We start from the raw sequence: 19,997 nt of genomic DNA on the forward strand, positions 1-19,997 counted from the left end.
GGCTCTGCCCCTAACTGGCTGTGTGAACTTCGTTGAGTTCCTCAACTTCTCTCATCATCAAACGGGGAAATAGGATGCACATTGCAGGCATTTGGTGAAGATTAGGGATATTATAGGAAGTGAGTGCCTTGCACAGTGTCGGGCACATTAGTAGGTGCTTATTAGGTAGCAGATATTCTGATTACATTTTTATCATTAATGAACCTGATAAACATATTTTATTGCTTTCCACATTTGCCTGCCTGTTTTGCAGTTTTACTTTTAATAATGAATGGGTGGACTAATCATTTGACTCTGCTGTTCTTCTGTTTCCTTTAAATGAGGTTCTGGGAAGAGATGAATTTTACAATCTCTCTTTGCTTTGAAATTGGTCAGCGCCAGGGCTCTGCCTGTGCTTTACTGATGCCAGGGCACCATCTAGTGGCCAGATGGAGTAAGGGTCGCATGAAAGCTCGGTCAGCTCCGTGCACGTTGCTAAAACCAGTCCTCCATCAGAAGCAACCAAATACATCGAAAACAGTTGTTCAGAGGTCAGAAGATATTGTCATTGTTGATTATAACTCATTTGAAACGCTTTTGAGGATTTTTAAGAAACTTCCTCACAAATCCAGGAAGTGCAAGCCCCTAGTGTTCACGTAATGTCCCTGTTTTGGAGATCTAACAAATAGAATTGAGTTGGATTTTACCTTAAATCATCCCCAGCACTGGCCCTAGAATCTGACTGTCAGGGTTCAAATGCTGCCTCTGTCTCTTCCCAGCAGTGTGTGCCTGGGCCAGTTCACTTTCCCAGGCATCAGTGACTGATAATTGTAAGGTTTAATGAGATGATATACATGAAACACTTAGCTTAGTGCCTGGCACATAGTAAGCGCTCAATAAATGTTAGGTGCTATGATTACCATTACTGTTATTATTTCAGTGCCCTATTACCATATTTGGATAACTGTTCAGTGTTCTTTTCTCAAAAGATATAAGCAGTTTCTCTTGATAGTAGATTTAGGTATATTATCTGTAATGCCATTTACTCATGATGAGAATTCATATACGTAAAGAGAAGCTCTTACGGCCTTGGTGGAGGAGGGAAGGGACAGACACCAAAAGAACCATGAGCGTGCTTCCTGACAGGTGCCATCATACAGGTGCCAGTGATCACTAGGAGCCCAGGGTTAGAAGTGCCTGTCAGACTGTCACACCACGCCCCATCCCATGTGTCCCTAAGCCCTCTCCTTCCCACTCCTTACATGATAGAAAAGCTCTTGTTTCCTTATGCCAACCACAGTTCTTTCCCCCTTTAGGCTGGAAAATGATTTGAGCACACAAACCAACTAGGAAAACAGATTTGACTTTTTTCCAAGTGGAAAGGATCTGTTTTCTCTAAATGTGTATAAGTCACTGTTTCTACACAGAAGATCGTAAGTAAGCTCTGTCTTACCTGTTTGCTCAGAAGCAGCCTGGCTTGTGGAAATCGTGTATGTGGGCTGCGGATTAGTTAGGCCCGCCTGCCAATGCTGCCTTCACCCCTTGTGCGACCTTGGCTAAGGCTGCCAGCGAGGGCTCTTGGTTGCACGCAGCAGATATTGGAATTATGCTGGGGAGCTCACAGTCTCCAAGCGAAGGCTGGAAAATGAGGCTTAGAAAATGAACAGGGTCTAAGGGAGGTCATGTATCAGCAGGATCCAGGCAGGAACGGAAACCACTTTATTTCAAACAGAGGGAATGCAATATAAGGAATTTGTTAGAAAGAAGGCTAAAAAGTAAAAGGGCACCTCTGAAAAAAACAGCATATTAAGGAAGAAATAGCTATTGCCTTTAAGGCAACGAGGGACAGAAAGGAAAACGTGGGGTTAGCAGGACCTGGGACCTTGGCAGGTGCTGGGAGCTCCGAACGGCTGGTGCTTGCATCTGGAGCCTGAGGAGTGGGGACCCTGAGGCTGGGCTGCAGGCTGGTGCCAGGAGTGCCAAACTAAGCTGGGAATTCCTCTCTTCTGCTGCTGAAGCCATTCTGGCAGGAAAACAGAAGACATCCCTTTTCCCTCTTCTGGCCTCCAGTTGCTCCGGCAGTGCTTTAGTGACTCCCACTTGTCAGATGGACGGGAACCCAGTGGGAAAGGTAGCTTGGGAAATATTGTATGTACACCCCAGCCCCGGCATATGAGTTGGCTTGCAACTGAGAGAAAATAGGAAATGACCAGGCTATGCAAGATTCGAGGCAGCAGGAAGTACAGCCACAGTGCAGAAACTGCTGGTTCACTTTGCTGGCTGCTGCTGCCCGCCCCACTCGGAGCCCACCATCATGAACGAGTTCTGAGCGAGATCCCCTCACCTGGTATACCCTGAATGGCTTACAGATGTGGTAATCAACGGACTGAGAAATTAGTCCTTTTAAACCCTGGGGCCACTAGGCAAGGCTTGCAGTGGTCAAAGCCCCCAGTGGTCACCTTGGTTGATTGGCCAAGTCGAGGTCATATGTCTGTAACCCAGCTGACTGCAGCTCCACGTGATGCTGGACCCACTCACAGTAGAACGGTGGTTAGAGCCCGACCACTTGTTCTTCTCAAAAAAGAAAATGTCTACAAAAGTGACCGCTCAACCTCTAGTTTCTTTTTTTTTTTTTTTTTTTTTTTTGCGGTACGCGGGCCTCTCACTGTTGTGGCCTCTCCCGTTGCGGAGCGCAGGCTCCGGACGCACAGGCTCAGCGGCCATGGCTCACGGGCCCAGCCGCTCCGCGGCATGTGGGATCCTCCCGGACCGGGGCACGAACCCGTGTCCCCTGCATCGGCAGGCGGACTCTCAACCACTGTGCCACCAGGGAAGCCCTCTGTAGTTTCTTAACTGTTACATGGGGTTTACTATTTTTATCTTAATAGGCTGTTTTGAGAATTAAAGAAATTTATGCAGTTGTGACTTGTACATGGTAGGTGCTTAATAATCAGTCTCTCTTGTGGGGGACTGCATTGTAGATTAAAACTGTACACCTGGCAAAAAGGCTGCGTTTCAAAAATATTTGTCAAGAGGAGTAAAAAGGACAGAGTCCTTCCAGGCCTACTGTACACATCTGAGGGCCTCAGGAATGCCTTTGTTTTGGCGTGGGAGGAGTGTGCCCCCAGGATTTGAAGCCTAAAGCTTGAGGTTTTGAACGTTCACGAGCTATTTCCAATACTCAGAAGAGGTTTTTTTTTCCCCCTCCTATGGTGTTTTTCTCAGTTTTTCAGACTGCTGCTTTTAGGAACGTTGCTTCGACCTTACTCTCTCCTGAAATGTGCTTTCCTCCTAAGCTCTGTTGAGATTGATCATCTTTATTGTGAAGGGTTTTCGTGTTCCTGGGTTACTTAAGACAAAATGCGTGCCTTTTGCTTACAGCCCCTGCTTTCCTTTAGGTTATCCTCTTCATGCCCCCGAAGCCTACTTTCCTTATTTCAAAAAGCATAACGTGACTGCAATCGTGAGGCTGAACAAAAAGATTTACGAGGCGAAGCGCTTCACCGATGCTGGTTTCGAGCACTATGACCTCTTCTTCATCGATGGCAGCACACCCAGCGACAACATCGTGCGAAGGTTCCTGAATATCTGCGAGAACACGGAGGGGGCGATCGCGGTTCACTGCAAAGGTGCGAGTGAGGAGGCCTCGGTGGGCACTGGGTTTCTGAGAGGGGGTGAGCCAAAAGACAGCAAAACGTGAAACAAAACCAGTTAGCGGCTTAGGAAACAGATGAGTTGTTTTTAGTTTGAGAAAACTGGAACACAAACCCATTTAAATGACCCCTTCCTAAAGAAAGGATCGCTTGGATGTGGACAGTTGGTGGTGTGCGGCTTTCTGGACAAGGCAGTTGTTCTGGCCTTACCTTCCCCAATTCACAATCGCTGACACCAGGTGCCATGAGGAGGGGAAATCGCAGCAGCACCGTCGGTAGGCTGGCACAGTTGTCAGGAGGCAAGGGTTGTTTGTTCCCCTTTCTCCTTCTCTTCCATAATTGCCCATCCTTTTTCCATCCTCCTCCACCCATCTGATATTTAATGCTCCCATTTCGTGACCCAGCTATCTGGAGCCCCACTTCGCACCCCCCCTTCCTCTCCCCTATTAGCCTTTTGCATCGTGGAACAGAGTGTCTTACTTGACCATTGCAAGGGGGCGGCAGCATACCTAACCCTAACCCTGACCCTAACCCTAGGGGCGGCAGCATACCCGGCTCATCGCTAGCTTCCTTGCCACAGGTCTGTTACTGCCTCTTTGAAAGCTTGAAAGACTTATGTAAATGCATCTGTGGTCTCCAGGAGTGGGTACTTTGGAACAGGAGTCGCCAGATTTAGCAAATAAAAATACAAGATGCCCAGTTAAATTTGAATTTTAGATAAACAGTACTTTTTTAGCATGTCTCAAATAGTGCACCAAACATACATTCTGTATTTTACCTGGCAACCTTGCGTCAGCTACTCAGAAAATATGAAATACCATTTGCTCTAAGCCTAGTTGTTATAGACTCTGAGGAGGCTCGCATGGTAAGATTTGCCAGCACGGTGGAAGGTATTTTACGGGGGTCTTTCTTTTCAGTGAGCAGAAATCACTTTGGCCACCAGGGATGGAGCCTCTAGTTCCTCACATGCAGCTTTTCATATCGCCACTGGGTGGTGCTGTTCTCCGGTGTTGAGTCTGAGAACCGGTTTCTGTCGCGTTTTATGCTAATTGTCTGGTAGGTGTTGGGGATTGTACTGTTCTTTTCATGTGCCTAGTGCTGCTGTAACTGACTTACTCAGACGAGGTGGCTTTGGTTCTAACAGAAATTAAAATACCATTTTGTAGGCCCTTGCTTCTATGTTTAAGATTTGAGTAGGTGGAGGTACTTTGCTGAACATGTGAGCAGTAACTGGAAGCTGCATTTTGCGGGAGCCCCGGCGAGGGAAACGAGCTGCACGTGGCCCCTGGTTCAGCGGAGGGCTCCTCAGTCAAGCTTCGTCCACGTTGACAGAGCCCCCTCCCGCCCCTCCGCGTTTCTCAGCAGGACGGGGCCCCGACTTGCTGGACTTGCTGGACTTCCTGTCTTGGGGGTGCGGGGGGCGTGGGTCTCTTAGGAAGGACTGCTGCTTTCGATTCTGCCCAGGTCACTGTGGGGTTGGCGGTGTCTGCCTTGCCCCCGAGTGATCCGTAGGCGCCCTGGCTTTGCCTCTCCATCCCATTTTGTTAAAGATTGCCCAGGCCCAAGGAAAAGCCTGCATTTCACACGCAGTCGGCCCTCCGTGGTATCCGGGGTTTCCGCATCCGCCGAAGTGACTATAAGGGACTTGAGTATCCCCAGATTTTGGAATACGCTGGGGTCCTGGAACCAATCCCTCGCGCATACCAAGAGCCCATTGTATTTCAGCTATAAGTGGAACTTGAAAGCTAATGGGAATATGGCAGCTGCTAACGTTTAGTAGGAGCTATTCATATGTTCTGTTTCAAAGCTTATTTTTGTGTCATAAAGATCAGTATTTTTCCTGGGATTAATTTGGCCTTATTTCCTAATCAATTAGTTTTATGGTTACCAAGGCATATAGTTTCTCTGCCTGTCATTGTCTTGGATTGACAAATTCAGGGGAGGAGAAATGCAAAGCTTTCCCTGAAACTCAGCATCTCTCTTGATATTATTCCTCACGTGACAAACATTGGGAAAATGAACCGCTCTTGTGTTAAACATTCTTGTTACAAGGATATAATAACATTCTTGTTATTATATCCTTGACTTGTGAATGTTGACCTTGTAAAGAATATTTTAAGAAATTCATATGTTTTATGTTGCAGAGGTTTTTATATTTTAATCAGAACCTTTAGCATCGAAGTCAGTTCTTTTATAGGAAGGTCACAATTACAGGTGGTGACATCTTTTTGAGAGTGTTATTTCATTTGCTTCCACTTGTACACACATGTAGGATTCTTTCATAAGGATTACACTTTTGATTTAATTACAGCTGTATTGTTTTAAATAGCGTGGTTAGCTACTATAGGCCTGTTAATTATTTCGACATCTGCGCTAATTAAGTCAGCTTAGTTTCCTGGGAATTAAAGCAGCACTGAGCATTTTAATTGAACTATAAGGAGGAGGGAGAGAGACCCTTATCCAATGTCAAATGAACTTTGGTAGCTGCTGAAAAAAATGACTATTTCCTGCCTCAACGTAAAGTACTAAAAATAGAGACAAACTGGAAACTAATTTTCTGGGAATGTGTGAAATCTTAAAATGATTCAATATCTGCAGTTTGCCTTCTGGTTGATAAAAGGAATGGCTATGATTTCGTGACATTCTCTAGCACAAATAATCATTAAACAACAGCAACATTGTGATGTTCCAGTGTGTGATTTTTGATGTTCTATGGGAGTTTCAGAAAACGCCTGGAACTGTAAGGCAATCAGTGCTTAACTTGGTATAAATAGAAGACGTTTCAAAGTCTTCTCTTGCTGTGCCAGGGAGCCCTTTAATTATGAATGCTTTAAAAAATTTGTTAAAGTTTTTATAGAAACTTAGTGAACTGTTCCTATTCTGTTGAACTGTGGTAAGAGCTCCTAACTATTGAGTGCTAAGTAGGTTCTTTTTATAGATCTAAATTATAGACTCTTTTTAAAAGGGGGAAGCAACTTTAGTTTTAGAGAAAGTTGAAAAATTTCTGCACCACCTTTTTTCCTTGGTGGTGAGTGTGTGTGATGAGGAACGCAACCAAGGGAACGGGCAGCCTCCTGCACAGGGAGGGGTTCAGGGAGAGACAGTGTTGTCTCCGTAGGGAAGGCCATTTTCTTCCCAGATAGAGACCCAAATTGGTGACTTGAAGGAGGACACTGGAAACCAACTGGGCTTCCTGCTTCAGGCTGTCCAGCTGTGTTGTATCAACATGATTGCCTGTAGTCTCGTCAGATGTCTGAGGACTTAACAGCTCTGCAGAAACAAAATATTTGCTCTGGGCACAAACATGAAGGCAAATAACTCATATTAAAGGAAGAGAGTCCTACTGAGACCATGATTAAGCTTCACTCTTTTCTAAAGAATGTCGATGTTTTATCTGGGGTAAAGTGTACTTCAGATGAAAACAGGACACACACACACACACACACCCCTCATCTAATAAAATAGTGTAAATATAATTTTTAAAAAGGAAGAGTGAATGGGAAGGGAATGCCAGGCATCCGTAAACATGAGCTTGATTGTAATTTCATTTACATTTTTGGTATGTATTCTCAACCTCAGGTGATACTGCCCTCAAGGGGGAAAAATTGTTTTTGGGTGGTAAAAAACATTTTCTTTTTCTGTATACAGTGTAGATTTATACACGGCACATAAAGAAATAGGTGGTCTGTCTGTGACAGTAAAATTTCATGGGGGACAGTTAGGAAAAAAATGCCTAGAGGGGCTCTTGGTTTGGGGGGGAGGACAATAATGAAGAGAAGGTTGAGAAACACTGACTTAGAGACATGCGTTTTTAAAATTTTCACATTTATGAAACTAGGATGGATCTTAAAATTGATCGCATACCATAGTTTAATTTTTTCTTAGTGGAACTTAAATAATGGTGTATGTTACACCGTTAGATGACATGGTATCTTAGATTTGCTGAAAAATTGTGTATTTCCAAGTAGTGAGGAAATTAGAGAAGATTCTCTTTATTATTTGACTAGAAAAAGCTGACAAAAGGCCTCCTCCTTTTGAGGGAGGGGGGAGATTCCGAAACATATAAAAAACAAAGGCACCAACACTTTCCTATGTCCTTTTCTAACTAAATGTTTTCATGGATGACATTGTACCAATTTTCCAGGCTAGAAATATCCGTTGTCTTTAGCTTTCTCTGTGACCCAATCAAAATGTCTTTCTAATTCAGCTCTTCATTGTTACCACTGTCTCCCCCGTCCATGCCTGTCAGCCAGCCTTGCTCCTGCCCCAGCCTTCCAGCTCCTCTCTCTGGCTCCCGTCTCTGTCCTTTCCAATCCAGAGGTATGCTGCTGCCTCATCCACCTGCTTTTATCATGTCACATTCTTTGACCCCAAATACATGACAGCTTTATTTTGCCCTTTACATTGATTAAAGGCAAAATCAGATTTTTGCATGATACCAATTGTATGTTTATTAGTTGTTGATAATATCATGAATTTCATAATACTTTTTTTTTTTTTTTTTTTGCGGTACGCGTGACCTCTCACTGTTGTGGCCTTTCCCGTTGTGGAGCACAGGCTCCGGACGCGCAGGGTCAGCGGCCATGGCTCACGGGCCCAGCCGCTCCGCGGCATGTGGGATCCTCCCGGACTGGGGCACGAACCCGCGTCCCCTGCATCGGCAGGCGGACTCTCAACCACTGTGCCACCAGGGAAGCCCCCATAATACTTTTAAAATGAGTTGAATTTCGTTCATCAGAGGCTCATCTACATGTTTGAGGAGTAATAACACATATATGCAGGAGATGTGCCCTAATCAGTGCTCAGAGAACTTTGCATCTGGGTTTGGGGATTCCCAAATAACTCAGCAGTCTTTGGTGTCTTTGGCCCACAGTTGATAACCTGCTTCTGCTAAGTACAGGTTCCTCCACTTAAATCAGAGGTGCCCTTTAATCTGCCTCCTCTACACCCATCTGCTCTTATTTTCTACTCAGCACACACTGACACATTCTCCAGACCAGCCAGGCTTTCCATCACTGGACCCTTTGCTGAAAATGTCCCGTGACCTTCCTATTCTTTAGAGTCTGTTGAAGTCCTTGTCATCAATGACACATTCTTTGAAGACACCAACAGCTCACAACAGTCCCTGTCTTTGAGAGCCCAGTTTCAGTTTAAACCTAATTTCTTTGCTTCTTGGTTAATATTCTTGTGTCTACAACTTCTTTGATAACGTATCCTGGTCAAAATTATATCCTCTACTTGCTTATCTCCTTATCCTCTGAGCAAAACCCTGTCCTGGGTAGCTTGTAGACAGCAAATAAACATTGGACTAGCTGAATCAAAGGATTAAAAGCAAAGAGCCACTTTGTCGTTTCTAAGAAGAAGAGTATACAATAGGAAGAGATTAAGTAGTGGAAAAATAACTCAGCACAGTGCCTTGCTCATGGGTGGTACTTAACAAATAAAAGTTTATAGTACTGAATTTAATTCCAAGAAGGCAGATATGGAAAGATTTAGAAAATGCTTGTAAATAAGCATTAGTGGCTCAGTACTGCATATCTCATGAGGGCAGGCGTCCTGCTTGTCTTCATGTTTCTGGCCCCAGCGTCTGTCACAGCACCGCATGCTCAGCCGGTCTTAGTATTTGTAGAATGGAGTGACTGAATGGATGAACCGAGACTGGAAAGAACTCTGGGACACTCACAGGACCCCTGGGGATTTAGGTCCTGAATTGCATATTCACTTGTTACGCTAATGTGAGTGAACTGGTTAGTATCTTTGGGCTTCAGTTCTGGTGTGTGAACAACAGTCACCATATTTGAAGACCCTACAGCTTGATCAAATTTTTGAATATTTTGGGAAAGGAGGAAGCCAGTGTAGATTTAAAAAAATTGTCTAAATCCTATCACTTTTTAAAAATAGATTTTTATTGTAATATAATTGTTTCACAATACTGTGTTAGTTTCTGTTGTACAACAAAGTGAATCAGCCATATGCATACATATATCCCCATGTCCCCACCCTCTTGAGCCTCCCTCCCACCCTCCCTATCCCACCCCTCTAGGTGGTCACAAAGCACCGAGCTGATCTCCCTGTGCTATGCCGCTGCTTCCCACTAGCTATCTGTTTTACATTTGGTAGTGTATATATGTCCATGCCACTCTCTTACTTTGTCCCAGCTTACCCTTCCCCTTCCCCGTGTCCTCAAGTCCATTCTCTACATCTGCATCTTTATTCCTGTCCTGCCCCTAGGTTATTCATAACCTTTTTTTTTTTTTTTTTTTTTTTTAGATTCCATATATGTGCGTTAGCATACGGTATTTGTTTTTCTCTTTCTGACTTACTTCACTCTGTATGGCAGACTCTAGGTCCATCCACCTCACTGCAAATAACTCAATTTCGGTTTTTTTTTTATGGCTGAGAAATAGTCCATTGTATATACATGCCACATCTTCTTTATCCATTCATCTGTCGATGGACACTTAGGTTGCTTCCATGTCCTGGCTATTGTAAATACTGCTGCAATGAACATTGTGGTACATGTCTCTTTTTGAATTATGGTTTTCTCAGGGTATATGCCGAGTAGTGGGATTGCTGGGTCATATGGTAGTTCTATTTTTAGTTTTTTAAGGAACTTCCATACTGTTTTCCATAGTGGCTGTATCAATTTACATTCCCACCTACAGTGCAGGAGGGTTCCCTTTTCACCACACCCTTTCCAGCAGTTATTGTGTCTAGATCTTTTGATAATGGCCATTCTGACTGGTGTGAGGTGATACCTCATTGTAGTTTTGATTTGCATTTCTCTAATAATTAGTGATGTTGAGCATTTTTTCATGTACCTCTTGGCCATCTGTCTGTCTTCCTTGGTGAAATGTCTGTTTAGGTCGTCTGCCCATTTTTAACTGGATTGTTTGTTTCTTTGATAATGAGCTCCATGAGCTGTTTGTATATTTGGAGATTAATCCTTTGTTTGTTGTTTCATTTGCAAATATTATTTCCCATTCTGAGGGTTGTCTTTTTTATGGTTTCCTTTGCTGTGCAAAAGCTTTTAAGTTTAATTAAGTCCCATTTGTTTATTTTTGTTTTTATTTCCGTTACTCTAGGAGGTGGGTCAAAAAAGATCTTCCTGTGGTTTATGTCAAAGAGTGTTTTTCCTATGTTTTCCTCTAAGAGTTTTATAGTGTCTGGTCTTACATTTAAGTCTTTAATCCTTTTGGAGTTTATTTTTGTGTATGATGTTAGGGAGTGTTCTAATTTCATTCTTTTACATGTAGCTGTCCAGCTTTCCCAGCACAACTTTTTGAAGAGGATGTCTTTTCTCCATTGTATATTCTCACCTTCTTTGTCGTAAATTAGGTGCCCATATGTGCATGGGTTTAACTCTGGGCATTCTATCCTGTACCATTGATCTATATTTCTGTTTTTGTGCCAGTACCATACTGCCTTCATTACTGTAGCTTTGTAGTATAGTCTGAAATCAGGGAGCCTGATTCCTCCAACTCTGTTTTTCTTTCTCAAGATTGCTTTGGCTCTTCGGGGTCTTTTGTGTTTCCGTACGAATTGTAAAATATTTTGTTCTAATTCTGTGAAGAATGCCATTGGTAGTTTGCTAGGGATTGCACTGAATTTGTAGATTGCTTTGGGTAGTATAGTCATTTTCACAATATTGATTCTTCCAATCCAAGAACATGGTATATTTCTCCATCTGTTTATGTCATCTTTGATTTCTTTCATCAGTGTTTTATAGTTTTCTGAGTACAAGTCTTTTGCCTCCTTAGGCAGGTTTATTCCTAGGTATTTTATTCTTTTTGTTGCAATGGTAAATGGGAGTGTTTCCTTAATTTCTCTTTCTGATTTTTCGTTGTTGGTGTGTAGGAATGCCAGAGATTTCTGTGCATTAATTTTTTATCCTGCAACCTTACCAAATTCATTTATTAGTTCTAGTAGTTTCCTGGTGGCATCTTTAGGTTTTTCTATGTATAGTATCATGTCATCTGCAAACAGTGACAGTTTTACTTCTTCTTTTCCAATTTGTATTCCTTTTATGTCTTTTTCTTTTCTGATTGCTGTGGCTAGGACTTCCAAAACTATGTTGAATAAGAGTGGCGAGAGTGGACATACTTGCCTTGTTCCTGATCTTAATGGAAATGCTTTCAGTTTTTCACCATTGAGTATGATGCTTGCTGTGGGTTTATCATATATGGCCTTTATTATGTTGAGGTAGGTTCCCTCTCTGCCCATTTTCTGGAGAGTTTTTATCATAAATGGGTGTTGAATTTTGTCGAAAGCTTCTTTTGCATCTATTGAGATGATCATATGGTTTTTCTTGCTTAACTTGTTAATATGGTGTGTCACATTGATTGATTTGTGTATATTGAAGAATCCTTGCATCCCTGGGATAAATCCCACTTGATCATGGTGTATGATCTTTTTAATGTGCTGTTGGATTCTGTTTGCTAGTATTTTGTTCAGGATTTTTGCATCTATGTTCATCAGTGATACTGGTCTATAATTTTCTTTTTTTTGTGATACTTTTTCTGGTTTTGGTATCAGGGTGATGGTGGCTTTGTAGAAAGAATTTGGGAGTGTTTCTCCCTCTGCAATTTTTTGGAAGCGTTTGAGAAGGATCAGTGTTAGCTCTTCTGTAAGTGTTTGATAGAATTCACCTGTGAAGCCATCTGGTCCTGGACTTTTGTTTGTTGGAAGATTTTTAATTACAGTTTCAATTTCATTATTTGTGATAGGTCTGTTTATATTTTCTAATTCTTCCTGGTTCAGTCTTGGAAACTTGTACCTTTCCAAGAAGTTGTCCATTTCTTCTTCATGGTTGTCCATTTTATTGGCATATAGTTGTTTGTAGTAGTCTCGTATAATCCTTTGTATTTCTGCAGTGTCTGTTGTGATTTCTCCTTTTTCATTTCTAATTTTGTTGGTTTGCATCCTCTCCCTTTTTTTCTTGATGAGTCTGGCTAAGGCTTTATCAGTTCTTTATCAAAAAGAACCAGCTTTTAGTTTTATTGATCTTTGCTATTGTTTTCTTCATTTGTTTTTCATTTATTTCTGATTTGATCTTTATGATTTCTTTCCTTCCACTGACTTTGGGTTTTCTTTGTTCTTCTTTGTCTAGTGGTTTTTAGTGTAGGGTTTGATTGTTTATTTGAGATTTTTCTTGTTTCTTGAGGTGAGATTGAATTGCTATAAACGTCTCTCTTAGAACTGCTTTTGCTGCGTCCTATAGGTTTTGTTCATTTTGTTTTGTTGTCATTTGTTTCTGTGTATTTTTAAATTTCTTCTTTGATTTCTTCAGTGATCTCTTGGTTATTTAGTAGTGCACTGTTTAGCCTCCACGTATTTGTGTTTTTTACAGTTTATTTCCTGCAGTTGATTTCCAATCTCATAGCGCTGTGGTCAGAAAAGATGTTTGATATGATTTCAGTTCTCCTAAATTTTCTGAGGCTTGATTTGTGACCCAAGATGTGATCTATCCTGGATAATGTTCTGTGTGCACTTAAGAAGAAAGTGTATTCTGTCACTTTTGGGAGGAATGTTCTATAAATATCAATTAAATCTATCTGGTTTATTGTATAATGTAAAGCTTGTGTTTCCTTATTTATTTTCTGTCTGGATGATCTGTCCATTGGTTTAAGTGGCGTGTTAAAGTCCCCTACTATTATTGTGTTAGTGTTGATTTCTCCTTTCATGGTGTTAGCATTTGCCTTATGTATTGAGGTGCTCCTATGTTGGGTGCATAAACATTTATAATTGTTATATCTTTTTCTTGGATTGATCCTTTGATCACTATGCAGTGTCCCTCCTTATCTCTTGTAACAGTCTTTATTTTAAAGTCTATTTTATCTGATACGAGTATTGCTACTCCAGCTTTCTTTTGATTTCCATTTGCCTGGAATATCTTTTTTTATCACTTCACTTTCAGTCTGTATGAGTCCCTAGGTCTGAAGTGGATCTCTTGTAGACAGCATATATATGTATTTTGTATCCATTCAGCCAGTCTGTGTCTTTTGGTTGGGGCATTTAATCCATTTACATTCAAGGTTATTATCGATATGTATGTTCCTATTACCATTTTCTTAATTCTTTTGGGTTTGTTTTTGTGGGTCTTTTTCTTCTCTTGTGTTACCTGCCTAGAGAAGTTTCTTTACCATTTGTTGTAAAGCTGGTTTGGGGGTACTGATTTCTCTTAGTTTTTGCTTGTCTGAATAGCTTTTGACTTCTCCATCGAATCTGAATGAGATCCTTGCTGGGTAGAGTAATCTTGATTGTAGGTTTTTCTCTTTCCTCACCTTAAGTATATTCTTTTTGTTTTACTTAAGTGAAAAAAAAATGTGTGATTTATTAACATATTAAAGCTATAAACCTATTAATGAAAATTTCAAGCAAATCTTCCTTAATTTACGTTTTGGGAGAATTTGTTTCAATGAACAGGGTAAGAGAGAACTGCATTCATTTTTTTTTTTTAACATCTTTATTGCAGTTTAATTGCTTTACACTGGTGTGTTAGTTTCTGCTTTTTAACAAAGTGAATCAGATATACATATGCATATGTCCCCATAGTCTTCCCTCTTGCGTATCCCTCCCTCCCACCCTCCCTATCCCACCTCTCTAGGTGGTCACAAAGCACCGAGCTGATCTCCCTGTGCTATGCGGCTGCTTCCCACTAGCTATCTATTTTACGTTTGGTAGTGTATATATGTCCATGCCACCTTTCACTTTGTCACAGCTTACCCTTCCCCCTCCCTATATCCTCAAGTCCATTCTCTAGTAGGTCCGTGTCTTTATTCCCGTCTTGCCCCTAGGTTCTTCATGACCTGTTTTTTTTTCTTAGATTCCATATATATGTGTCAGCATACAGTATTTCTTTTTCTCTTTCTGATTTACTTCACTCTGTATAATGGACTCTAGGTCCATCCACCTCACTACAAATAACTCAATTTTGTTTCTTTTCATGGCTGAGTAATGTTCCATTGTATATATGTGCCATATCTTCTTTATCCATTCATCTGTTGATGGACACTTAGGTTGCTTCCATGTTCTGGCTATTGTAAATAGAGCTGCAATGAACATTTTGGTACATGACTCTTTTTGAATTATGGTTTTCTTAGGGTATATGCCCAGTAGTGGGATTGCTGGGTAGTATGGTAGTTCTATTTTTAGTTTTTTAAGGAACCTCCATACTGTTTTCCATAGTGGCTGTATCAATTTACATTCCCACCAACAGTGCAGGAGGGTTCCGTTTTCTCCACACCCTCTCCAGCATTTATTGTTTGTAGATTTTTTGATGATGGCCATTCTGACTGGTGTGAGATGATATCTCATTGTAGTTTTGATTTGCATTTTTCTAATGATTAATGATGTTGAGCATTCTTTCATGTGTTTGTTGGCAATCTGTATACCTTCTTTAGAGAAATGTCTATTTAGGTCTTCTGCCCATTTTTGGATTGGGTTGTTTGGTTTTTTGTTATTGAGCTGCATGAGCTGCTTGTAAATTTTGGAGATTAATCCTTTGTCGGTTGCTTCATTTGCAAATATTTTCTTCCATTCTGAGGGTTGTCTTTTGGTCTTGTTTATGGTTTCCTTTGCTGTGCAAAAGCTTTGAAGTTTCATTAGGCCCCATTTGTGTATTTTTGTTTTTATTTACACTTCTCTAGGAGGTGGGTCAAAAAGGATCTTGCTGTGATTTATGTCATAGAGTGTCCTGCCTATGTTTTCCTCTAAGATTTTGATAGTGTCTGGCCTTATATTTAGGTCTTTAATCCATTTTGAGTTTATTTTTGTGTATGATGTTAGGGAGTGTTCTAATTCCCTACTTTTACATGTACCTGTCCAGTTTTCCCAGCACCACTTATTGAAGAGGCTGTCCTTTCTCCACTGTACATTCCTGCCTCCTTTATCAAAGATAAGGTGACCATATGTGTGTGGGTTTATCTCTGGGCTTTCTATCCTGTTCCATTGATCTATATTTCTGTTTTTGTGACAGTACCATACTGTCTTGATTACTGTAGCTTTGTAGTATTGTTTGAAGTCAGGGAGCCTGATTCATCCAGCTCTGTTTTTTGTTCTCAAGATTGCTTTGGCTATTCGTGGTCTTTTGTATTTCCATACAAATTGTGAAATTTTTTGTTTTAGTTCTGTGAAAAATGCCAGTGGTAGTTTGATAGGGATTGCACTGAATCTGTAGATTGCTTTAGGTAGTAGAGTCATTTTCACAATGTTGATTATTCCACTACAAGAACATGGTATATCTGTCCATTTATTTGTATCATCTTTAATTTCTTTCATCAGTGTCTTATAATTTTCTGCATAGAGGTCTTTTGTCTCCTTAGGTAGGTTTATTCCTAGATATTTTTTTCTTTCTGTTGCAGTGGTAAATGGGAGTGTTTTCTTAATTTCCCTTTCAGATTTTTCATCCTTAGTGTATAGGAATGCAAAATATTTCTGTGCATTAATTTTGTATCCCGCTACTTTACCAGATTCATTGATTAGCTCTAGTAGTTTTCTGGTAGCATCTTTAGGATTCTCTATGTATAGTATCATGTCATCTGCAAACAGTGATAGCTTTACCTCTTCTTTTCCGATTTGGATTCCTTTTATTTCCTTTTCTTCTCTGATTGCTGTGGCTAAAACTTCCAAAACTATGTTGAATAATAGCGGTGAGAGTGGGCAACCTTGTCTTGTTCCTGATCTTAGAATGAATGGTTTCAGTTTCTCACCATTGAGGATGATTTTGGCTGTAGGTTTGTCATATATGGCCTTTATTATGTTGAGGAAAGTTCCCTCTATGACTATTTTCTGGAGGCTTTTTATCATAAATGAGTGTTGAATTTTGTCAAAAGCTTTCTCTGCATCTATTGAGATGATCATATGGCTTTTCTCCTACAATTTGTTAATATGGTATATCACATTGATTGATTTGCTTATATTGAAGAAACGTTGCATTCCTGGGATAAACCCCACTTGATCATGGTGTATGATCCTTTTAATGTGCTGTTGGATATTCTGTTTGCTAGTATTTTGTTGACAATTTTTACATCTATGTTCATCAGTGATATTGGCCTGTAGTTTTCTTTCTTTGTGACATCTTTGTGTGGTTTTGTTATCAGGGTGATGGTGGCCTTGTAGAAAGAGTTTGGGAGTGTTCCTCCCTCTGCTATATTTTGGAAGAGTTTGAGAAGGATAGGTGTTAGCTCTTCTCTAAATGTTTGATAGAATTCGCCTGTGAAGCCATCTGGTCCTGGGTTTTGTTTGTTGGAAGACTTTAAATCACAGTTTCAATTTCAGTGCTTGTGATTGGTCTGTTCACATTTTCTATTTCTTCCTGGTTCAATCTCAGAAGGTTGTGCATTTCTAAGAATTTGTCCATTTCTTCCAGGTTGTCCATTTTATTGGCATATACTTACTTGTAGTAATCTCTCATGGTCGTTTGTATTTCTGCAGTGTCAGTTGTTACTTCTCCTTTTTTATTTCTAATTCTATTGATTTGAGTCTCCCTTTTTTCTTTATGAGTCTGGCTAATGGTTTATTAATTTTGTTTGTCTTCTCAAAGAACCAGCTTTTAGTTTTATTGATCTTTGCTGTTGTTTTCTTCATTTCTTTTTCATTTATTTCTGATTTGATCTTTATGATTTCTTTCCTTCTGCTAACTTTGGGGTTTTTTTGTTCTTCTTTCTCTGTTTGCTTTAGGTGCAAGGTTAGGTTGTTTATTCGAGATGTTTCCTGCTTCTTAAGATGGGCTTGTATTGGTATAAACTTCCCCCTTAGAACTGCTTTTGCTGCATCCCATAGGTTTTGGGTCATTGTGTCTCCATTGTCATTTGTTTCTAGGTATTTTTTTATTTCCTCTTTGATTTCTTCAGTGATCACTTCATTATTAAGTAGTGTATTGTTTAGCCTCCATGTGTTTGTAGTTTTTACAGATTTTTTCCTGTAATTGATATCTAGTCTCATGGGGTGTGTTTGGAAAAGATACTTGATACGATTTCAATTTTCTTAAATTTGCCAAGGCTTGATTTGTGACCCAAGATATGATCTATCCTAGAGAATGTTTCAGGGGCACTTGAGAAGATTGTGTATTCTGTTGTTTTTGGATGGAATGTCCTATAAATATCAATTAGGTCCATGTTGTTTAATGTATCATTTAAAGCTTGTGTTTCCTTATTTATTTTCATTTTGGGTGATCTGTGCATTGGTGAAAGTGGGTGTTACAGTCCCCTACTATGATTATGTTACTGTCAATTTTCCCTTTTATGGCTGTTTGTACATGCCTTATGTACTGAGGTGCCCCTATGTTGGGTGCATAAATATTTACAGTTGTTATATCTTCTTGGATTTATCCCATGATCATTATGTAATGTCCTTCTTTGTCTCTTGTAATAGTCTTTGTTTTAAAGTCTATTTTGTCTGATATGAGAATTGCTACTCCAGCTTTCTTTGATTTCCATTTGCATTGATTATCTTTTCCCATCCCCTCACTTTCAGTCTGTATGTGTCTCTAGGTCTGAAGTGGGTCTCTTGTAGACAGCATATATAGAGGTCTTGTTTTTGTATTCATTCAGCCAGTGTATGTCTTTTGGTTGGAGGATTTAATCCATTTACATCTAAGGTAATTGTCGATATGTATGTTCCTATTACTATTTTCTTAATTGTTTTGGCCTTGTTATTGTAGGTCTTTTCCTTCTCTTTTGTTTCCTGCCTAGAGAAGTTCCTTTAGCATTTGTTGTAAAGCTGGTTTGGTGGTGCTGAATTCTCTCAGCTTTTGCTTGTCTGTAAATGTTTTAATTTCTCTGTCAAATCTGAATGAGATCCTTGCTGGGTAGAGTGATCTTGGTGGTAGGTTTTTCTCCTTCATCCCTTTAAATATGTCATATCACTCCCTCTGGCTTGTAGAGTTTCTGCTGAAAGATCAGCTGTTAACCTTATGGGGATTCCCTTGTATGCTATTTGTAGTTTTTCCCTTGCTGCTTTTAGCATGTTTTATTTGTATTTAATTTTTGATAGTTTGATTAATATGTGTCTTGGCTTGTTTCTCCTTGTATTTATCCGCATGGGACTCTCTATGCTTCATGGACTTGATTAACTCTTTCCTTTCGCATATTAGGGAAATTTTCAACTATACTCTCTTCAAATATTTTCTCAGTCCCTTTCTTTTTCTCTTCTTCTCAGACCCGTATAATTCGAATGTTGGTGTGTTTATGTTGTCCCAGAGGTCTCTGAGACTGTCATCAATTCTTTTCATTCTTTTTTCTTTATTCTGCTCTGCAGTAGTTATTTCCACTATTTTACCTTCCAGGTCACTTATCCGTTTTTCTGCCTCAGTTATTCTGCTATTGATCACTTCTAGAGAATTTTTAATTTCATGTATTTTGTTGTTCATCACCGTTTGTTTGCTCTGTAGTTCTTCTTGGTCCTTGTTATACGTTTCTTGTATTTTCTCCATTGTATTTCCAAGATTTGGATCATCTTTACTATCATTATTCTGAATTATTTTTCAGGTAGACTGCCTATTTCCTCTTCATTTGTTAGGTCTGGTGGGTTTTTACCTTGCTCCTTCATCTTCTGTGTGTTTCTCTGTCTTCTCATTTTGCTTAACTGACTGTGTTTGGGGTCTCCTTTTTGCAGGCTGCAAGTTCGTAGTTCCCGTTGTTTTTGGTGTCTGTCCCCAGTGGCTAAGGTTGGTTTAGTGGGTTTTCTAGGCTTCCTCGTGGAGGGGACTAGTGCCTGTGTTCTGGTGGATGAGGCTGGATCTTGTCTTTCTGGTAGGCAGGTCCACGTCTGGTGGCGTGTTTTGGGGTGTCTGTGGCCTTAGTATGATTTTAGGCAGCCTGTCTGCTAATGGATGGGGTTGTGTTCCTGTCTAGCTAGTTGTTTGGCATGGGGTGTCTAGCACTGTAGCTTGTTGGTCATTGAGTGGAGCTTGGTCTTGGTGTTGAGATGGAGATCTCTGGGAGATTTCTGCTGTTTGATATTATGTGGAGCTGGGAGGTCTGTTGTGGACCAGTGTCCTGAACTTGGCTCTCCCACCTCAGAGACACAGCCCTGACGTCTGGCTGGAGCACCAAGAGCCTGTCATCCACACGGCTCAGAATAAAAGGGGGAAAAAAGAGAAAGAAAGAAAAAGGTAAAATAAAATAAAATAAAGTTATTAAAATAAAAATAATTATTAAAATAATTTTGTTAAGTAATAAAAACATAAAAAAAGAAAGTAGAGAGCAACCAAACCAAAAAACAAATCCACCAATGATAACAAGTGCTAAAAACTATACTAAAAAAAAAAAAAGAAATGGACACACAGAACCCAGGACAAATGGTAAAAACAAAGCTATACAGACAAAATCACAGACAGAAGCATACACATACACCCTCACAAAA

At 40.3% G+C, this 19,997-nt stretch overlaps 1 protein-coding gene across 6 annotated transcripts in view; it reads left to right on the top strand.

The window, feature by feature from the left end:
• The window catches only part of CDC14A (cell division cycle 14A), a 184,150-nt gene that overhangs the window by 106,217 nt on the left and 57,936 nt on the right, over nt 1-19,997 (top strand). For 5 of the 6 annotated variants that reach the window (XM_067727043.1, XM_067727039.1, XM_067727040.1 and 2 more), the window contains one exon: nt 3,378-3,608. The exons of the other annotated variant lie outside the window; for it this stretch is intronic. In XM_067727043.1, the coding sequence (XP_067583144.1) occupies nt 3,378-3,608 (231 nt within the window). The remainder of the gene's footprint in view (nt 1-3,377; nt 3,609-19,997) is intronic. 6 annotated transcript variants of the gene reach the window in all.

The sequence above is a fragment of the Pseudorca crassidens genome, chromosome 2 (assembly GCF_039906515.1).
Source record: "Pseudorca crassidens isolate mPseCra1 chromosome 2, mPseCra1.hap1, whole genome shotgun sequence".
Classification (NCBI taxonomy): Eukaryota; Metazoa; Chordata; class Mammalia; order Artiodactyla; family Delphinidae; genus Pseudorca; species Pseudorca crassidens.